This window comes from Bos taurus, chromosome 8, assembly GCF_002263795.3.
Source record: "Bos taurus isolate L1 Dominette 01449 registration number 42190680 breed Hereford chromosome 8, ARS-UCD2.0, whole genome shotgun sequence".
In the NCBI taxonomy this organism is placed as follows: domain Eukaryota; kingdom Metazoa; phylum Chordata; class Mammalia; order Artiodactyla; family Bovidae; genus Bos; species Bos taurus.
The window spans coordinates 61,687,077-61,694,882 of NC_037335.1; the positions used below are offsets into that span (position 1 = coordinate 61,687,077).

The following is a 7,806-nucleotide window of genomic DNA, read 5'->3' on the forward strand; positions in this document are numbered from 1 at the left end:
AAAGGCAGATAAGAGGAAAATCGAGCAGGCCTGGTAAGGTGGTTAAAATAGCAAGGAAGTGTGTTGAATGCTGCTGAAAGGGCAAGACAGGTTAGTTAACCTTGACAAGAGCAGTTCCAAAAGATTGGTGGGGATGCAAACCTAACTGGAATGGGTTCGGGAGGTAACAGGAGGAAGGAATGAAAATAGAAACAGTCTTCTTGAAGCATTTAACTGAGAGCAGAGAAATGAGATGGAAGATGGAGAGGGGTGAGGATTCAAGAGGATTATGGTGGATGCTGTGCCGAACCACCCAGATTTCAACTTTGGATGAAGGAACTCAATCCGCCAGCAGCTATGAGGTTTGGCTACAGATACCACACAGCTGCATCCCCCTCAGGAGATGCTTTCAGCTGAAGGAAGCTGCCTGCATACAGTACACCGGCCCAGCAGCCCCTGTGCGGTGGCTAGGCAATCCAAGGGCAGAAAGGCCCTGCCCTCTGGCCTTGTTCAGGACTTCTCTAAAGGGCCATCAGCATCAGATACCTGTGGGACTGACTGAAGCTGCTTTTTCAACCAGGGCAACTATTCTGTCTTGCCCAGGACTGAGGTTTCCATGCTAAACTGGGATAGTCCTGCATGGTTGATCACCCTATTTGCAGCTGCACTACAGTTCAACTTCTCCTCCTGCCCAAACTTGTTTCACTTGCTCTCGGAAGTGCTTCCCCTTCCCCCCAAGAACTCCCCCTAAAACCTCCTATACAAAATCTCAGCATCTCCAGGGGAAGAAACTTGCAACAGGGCTTTTTTTCAGTCAGAGGAAATCACAGCCCTTTTGAATCCTATAGGTAATGATCCAGTAAAAGAAAAGGGAGGGAGATTTGATGGGTCACAATTGTTGGGTAGCTGATGCAGGTGGGATTGAGGAGTTTGGCCTTAAATAGGAGAGGGCTTTCCTAACGGAATCTACGTGACCTAGGTATCAAACCTGTGTATCCTGCATCTCTCCCTGGAGAAACCCACGGACAGAGGAGCCTGATGGGCTACAGTCCATGGGGTCGCAGAGTTAGACGCCACTCAGCGACTAATACTTTGACTTTCCTAATGGGAGGGAGGGTACAGCTACTGGTGGGTGGGTCATCACGGGGTAAGTTTATGGGAGCTTTCCTCTGGATGCCGCTATATTCTCAGGGAAAGAAGAAGCAACACTGTCACCTGAGCTTGAAGATAAGAGGAGATCCTAGAGGTCTGAGAAGGTGTGACATGTCTATCTAGTGGATTAGAACAAACTAAGGAAATGCAGTGGTTCTACAGGACCCAGTTGAAGTTCAACGGTCATTATTTTCCAGGCAGAACCTGTCAGGGTGTTTCTTTCCAGACACTTCAGCTGCAGAGAGTAGGATTTAATCAGGATGGGGTTTTGCCAGAAAAGTATAATGACACTAGAGGGAGGGAAGAGATTTGAAGGTGTATGCAAGAATGATTACAACACTGGCTAGTGGAGTGAGTTGAGGCATGAAGGTGGTGAAGCACAGAGACGAGATGGCAGGATAAACATTATAAGAGGGTCTAGTGGGGCTGAGCTATTTGTATTGGAGGAAAGAAATCAAATCTAAATCTGGGCTATGACTGTGGGGTTGAGTGATTAAGGAAGGCTGGGGTCTGAAAATGACTTGCCAGAGAAAGCAGATCTTGGCAGGAGGAAACTTTCAACTTTTCCCCACCAAATCTAAACCTTTATTAAAGTAGCAGGCAGAATGCCCCCATCCCCAAATCACTATTGTCCTAAACTTCAAACCTGTTAATATGTATCTCATATGGCGAGAGGGGGTTTGGAGATGTGATTAAGGATTCGAGGAAGATTCCCTAATTTGTAGTTTAAGCAGCTATGCTGATGGAGCCATTTACTGAATTTAAGCAAAAAATTTCAAGTGAAAAGTAATGGGTCCAGTTTTGGACCTGCCAAGCTGAAAATACCTGAGATGGAGATGCTAGGTGGGCAGATGGATAGCCAAACATGGCCAACATTTCAATTTGAAATAAACATCGGGACTTTCTTCTAGATAGATGGTAATTAAAGCCATGGTCACAGCTGAGGAAGTTTATAAAGAAAAGATAATCCAGGACCAGAAAGTACTTCAAGCCTGATCAGTGAATAATAAAATTCTGCCAAAGATGATGGAACAGATAAGGGATTTACCCTAGATCTGAAGAGAATGAGGCCACAATAACAGGAAATGAGGAAGGAGTGGTATAAACCTATTGGTTTGCTGCTGCTGCTCTAATAAATTATTCAAACTTACAACAACACAAATTACCTTACGGTTGTGAAGGTCAGAAGTTTGAAACAGGTCTTGAGGGGTTAAAGTCAAGGTGTCTGCAGACCTGTGGCCCTTCCAGAGGTTCTGGGGGAAAATCTGTGCCCCACCCTTCCCAGCTTCTGGAACACAGAGGCAGCCCACATTCCTTGGCATGTGGCCGTATCATTCCAACCTCTGCTTCTGTTGTAACATCTTCTCTGACTCTGCTTTCTTTCTCCCTCTTCTAAAACCCATGTGATTACACTGGGTCCACCCAGATAATCTAAGATACTCCCTGTACCTCCAGAGTCTTCCCTGAATTCATTCTTTCCCCTACACTACATTCCTCCGAATCAACATGTACTGGTCTGCTCATTCCATCCTCTTTGACCTTCCCTTCTATGCCCCACATTGCATCTAGGTTTAAGCAAGCAATTTTGAACTCCTCTTGATCAATATGATTTGAACACCTTAATCAATTCCTACCTGGCTCCCCCTTCTCTACCCTTTCCCCATAAGATAAATGTAATTATTCCTTCAAATCTGAACCAGCAGCAAGGTGAGGTCCTTCAGATATCCATTTGTGTGGCATCCTTTGATGAACTATAGACCCCAAAATGGCAGTCCCATGATTGTCCATTCCCAGCTTCTAGCACAAGAGCATGGCATATAATAGAAACTGTAACTGATAAATGAGTTATTAATCTCTGGGACTTTTGTCCATGGAATTCTCCAGGCAAGAATACTAGAGTGGTTGCCATTCCCTTCTCCAGGGGATCTTTCTGACCCAGGCATCGAACCCAGGTCTCCCATGTTGCAGGCAGATTCTTTACCATCTGAGCCACCAGGGAAGCCCTTAAAAAGCCAGACCTTATGTTAAATCATCTTCCTTATAAATATTTGCAAGAGAACAAGCACCTTACTTTAAAATAATAAGACAGTTCTGTAATGTTGGAGGCTGTTTCACACTTTGCCAGATTCTGCCCTGTACTTTAGAGCAGGTGTCCCATAAGCCAAACTCAGTTTGCCGCAAATAAGCCCTTTTTCCAGGAAAGACTAAAGACATAACAGCACCCCCTCATGACACTGAACACCAAGCAATTTAAATACATGGTGAAAAGTTTAGCTGATTTAGTGTGATAAGTTCAGAAAACTAAGCCTAGGAAAATCAAAAGGATATGCAGGAAAAGGCAACAACAAACAGTGTTTGGAGTCCTAATGAAATCAATCTAATGAAAATCACACTAATAAGTACATAGAAAGGAAGCAGAAATGAGAGACAGAGGTAAGGACAGGGAAGAGACATAATCCTCACACGGAGAAGTCAGCAGGCAACGTCTAAAACAGAAAAATAAAGTAACAACATAATCGTTATTTACAGACAGGAAGGTAAACTCAATGTAATTCTTGAAAAAGAGGTGAATGTCATGGTGTCTGGGAGGAAAGTTAAGGACTCTCTCCTTCTCCCAACAAACCTGGAGAACTGCCTGACTTTAAAAATACAGCATTTTCCCCTTTGGTGGTATTACATATTCTCAGCCTCAAGCAGTAAAACTGCCTTTCATAAAGACTGCTTAAGAATAGAAGCATGTTGTTAGCAAATTCTCCAGTCCCAAACAGGAGGAACTCAATGTGGTTTGTAATAGTCTCAATGTTACAGTAGTCTCACCAGTGATTGTTCATTTGCAGCAAAAATGTGGGTTAAGAAAAATAAAAGCCCTATTTTTCTTATTAAAAATATAGACTAATAGTCCCATGCTTAAATGACATGTTTGTGTGCTTGCTTCTATAAAACATAACTAATGGAGAGGAATTCTTCAACAAATATACTCCAAACAGAAGTAAAAAAGTACACAGAAATGACTCACAAGACAGGGCCAGTGCAGACATAATTCCCTTATAATTCATACTTGCTAGAAAATGGAGTTTGACATCATGATGTACAATTATACCAACATTCATTGAGGCTGATATCACAGGTATAAGGGAATACCATGACTGTAAAACGTCTCTTCATACTCGCCAAAGAGTTTTAGCTATAAGGTCAGTTACCAGCGCCAAAGTTGTTCTTAACAAGTAGAATTTTTATGTTCATTCAGTCGAAGAGTCTCTTACATCTTTCTGGGCCTATTCATTTGCAGATAGGAGAAGAAACTGTAACCAGGTTCTTCATGCCATGCATTCACACGTGACACCCACTCTTCATATGCTGTCCAAACTCTTCATATGCTGTCCAATTTCTTTAAGATAAAAGGAGCTGAAAGGAAAATAAACCCAGAATTTGTTTTCAGATCCAGATCATCACAAGTTACATTATGGAATTACAGGACTGGGAAATAAACTTTACGGTTCAACACATTTTTCAAACAAATGATGGCTAAGCCTTGGCCTGGGCACCCAGCAAAAGCGAATTGCTGTCTTTCAAGGGAGCCCATCCCACTGTCGTGCAGCTACAAGTATTATAAAGTTCACTCTTACACTATATAAAATTTTTTCTTCATGTTCTCCTCTTAGGACATAAAGAAGAAATCTAATCCTCCTTCAAATGACAAGTTTTTACTTTGTCATGTAACTGTCAAAGGAACAAAACTCTGGAAGAAACAAAATGGCATTTCTCACTTAAAAAAAATGCATTTGAAAGGCAGAGAGTGGGGGAAAACACTGAAGTAGGGATCCAGAAAGCTAGACACATATTTTTGTTCCCCCACTGATTAGTCATATATTTTTTGTGTGCTTCAGTTCACATCTGATACAGTCCTATTTCAGTTATTATGAGTAGGGTGGTGTAAATAAAAATGTCTAGCAAACAAGGAAGTGCTGTCACAGGGATCTAAAGAAGTGATATTACTGTCTTGTGTAACAGTGCTGTGGCCAAAATAAGCATGGGAAAAGAGGCTCAGCATCATTAATCATTAGAGAAATGCAAAACAAAACTACAGTGAGATATTCATTAAAACTACTTCACACCCATGAGGATGGCAATTGTCAAAAATCTTGGCAAGGATGTGGAAAAATGGTACTCTTGTACCCTGTTGCTGAGAGTGTAAAAATGGTATTGCTGCTATGGAATACAGTATAGTGGTTCTTGAAAAAAGAGATAGGGGGGTGCTGCCAGCAGCTCGGAGGAGCAGGGAATGGGGAATTACTGTTTAACAGCTATAGAGTTCAGTTTTACGAAAGAAAAAGTGTTCTGGAGATGGTGGTGATGATTACAATATTATTAATGTATTTAATACATTAAATACTTAAAAAAACCTAATTCTTATCAGAAAAAAAAGTAACAGTCATCAAAAGAATGGATAAACTGTGGTATATCCATACAACGGAATGTTATTTGGCAATAAAAAGGAAATACTGATACAAGCTACAATATGGACAAACCTTGAAAACATTATGCCAGAAATGGTCACATACTGTACAGTTCCATTTATAAAAAATATCTGGGATAGGGAAACCTCTAAAGACAAAAGTCCCTTAGTGGTTGCCAGGGGCTAGGGAAGGGGAAAAATGGGAGAATGACAACTAATGGGCATGGTGTTTCTTTCAGAAGGAAGGAAAATGTTTTAAAATAGATTGTGGTGATGGCTGCACAACTCTTGACTATACAAAGAACCAATGAACTGTATACTTTAAATGGGTTAAGTGAATAACATGCAAATTATATCTGAATTTAAAAAGTGGTAAGGATCAGTATTCTGTTTTGTTTTTAAACTGATTCGTCTCAAATACAAAGGTCATTGAAAAGCAGCAAATGTTTCACTGGCAACTAAGTCAACCAAAAAAAAAGGTAAGAGGAGGAACTTAGTCGAGAGTTGCAAGCTGTTGAAGGAGCAAGATGACTTGGTAGTTTCCGTTTTCCAAGGGCTCCCTCTCCTGGGGAAGCAGAGTAACACCACAGACAGTGAAGGACAGAGTAAGAGAGACCCGACCTCAAGAACTCTGGCCTTAGGCCCAAAATGAGCCTTACACAAGATGACCGTGGTATGGCCGCCATTTATCTGAATCACCTCTGCCTCTATCCAGACCTATCAACAATATAGAACAAGGAACAGTGAAAAGGTATACTGAACTGGAAATCTAGCAACAGGGGCAATTCACTTCTGAGATTCCTATCAGTAAAACTAGAGCACTGATCTATAAAACTGTATCTAGCTCCAGTACTGTATGCCTATAATTCTACTACTTGGCGAAAGTCCCCTCTGAAAATGGAGTTCATTTGCAAAGAGGATATACAGAGGCTTAGGCCAAGATCAGGCAATGCAAATAGTTTCTACCAAACGTAAAAATCAAATAAACACTCAGGCATTACCATTAACCCTATCGATCCTTTCTTCTTCTTAAAAAAAAAAAAAAAAAGTAACTACCTATTTCACCCTCTTTACAAATAAAAGGAACAAAATCTTCTGGATTTCAAAGGTTAGCACTAATGGAAGGAAACTTGGCAGTCAGTTAAGAACTCTGGATTCTAGGTCAAGACCATTTACTGAATCGCTGAATGACCTTGAGCCAACTATTGCTCCACTCTAGATACCAGTTTTTCTGTTTGCAAAACGAGGGGGTTGCTCCTGGGGATAAAGTTAGTTTTGTTTAGTTGCCAAGTCGCATCCGACTCTTTGCGACCCCATATACTTTAGCTCTCTGTCCATGCGATTTCCCAGGCAAGAATACTGGAGTGGGTTCCCATTTCCTTCTCCAGGGGATCTTCCCGACCCCAGGGATAGCACCGGCAAACCTTAGAGGCTCTTTCAACTCAATCGTCCTTAAGCAGGGGCTGAGTGATTAACCTCGTGGTCCGGATCGCCGCGTGCACTCGGTACCCCCACCCTGACCCGCCAATCCTAAGCCTTGCCCTCCTGCGCCGGTCGCCTTCAACGTGCATAACTCTTGCTCCTCGCAACTGCTTAGCTCTTGCTCCAAGGCCCCCACAAGACCGGTGGGACCAGAGCTGGGTGGGCAGGTGGCGGCGAGCTCCCTGTGAGTCTCGCGGCCACAGCCTGGGAGAGTACTTACTGACTCGCAACAGGGCCACATAGATGAGGAAGTTCCGTATGGAGGAGATCACATCCTCACGCATCTTCCGTTTCATCTCCTCCGGGTCCAGCTTCGGCGCAAGGCCCTCGATCCGGAACATCCCAGCTCTCGCTAACGGCTTCCAGCTGCCACCCTCTCGGATCTTCTCCGCAGCCTCCCGGCGCCCGGAATTCGGCCCAACCCCATTTCCTGTTCCCGCCCCTCATTTTCACGCGTGACGACGAGAGCCTGCGAAGGACAAACTTCCTCCTTAAATTAAACTGTTGTGAAGGAAGGCGGCCTGAAGAGGGTGCTCGCAGTCTTAGCGACGCAAGACTCGTGTTCTTCCAGGCCTTTTGTTTAACAACCTCTGTCCTGAACCGGGTGCGCTTAGCTGAAGGGAGCCCGTCAGAGGGGGAGGTGTGCATAGGTACCATCATAAATAATAATAGTTAACACTTACGGAATACTCAGTACACTGCTACCCCATGAATTCGATGTTATAATCTTCATTTCC

The 7,806-nt window shown here is 43.0% G+C and overlaps 1 protein-coding gene across 1 annotated transcript; it reads right to left on the reverse strand.

The window, feature by feature from the left end:
• Positions 1-4,160: 4,160 nt before the first annotated feature.
• Positions 4,161-7,467, reverse strand: TOMM5 (translocase of outer mitochondrial membrane 5). Its single transcript, NM_001143740.1, has 2 exons — positions 7,290-7,467; positions 4,161-4,536 (listed from the first exon to the last, which is right to left on the reverse strand). Exons 1-2 carry the CDS (start codon positions 7,408-7,410, stop codon positions 4,502-4,504), a joined length of 156 nt encoding a protein of 51 aa, NP_001137212.1. The 5' UTR covers positions 7,411-7,467; the 3' UTR covers positions 4,161-4,501.
• Positions 7,468-7,806: the final 339 nt, after the last annotated feature.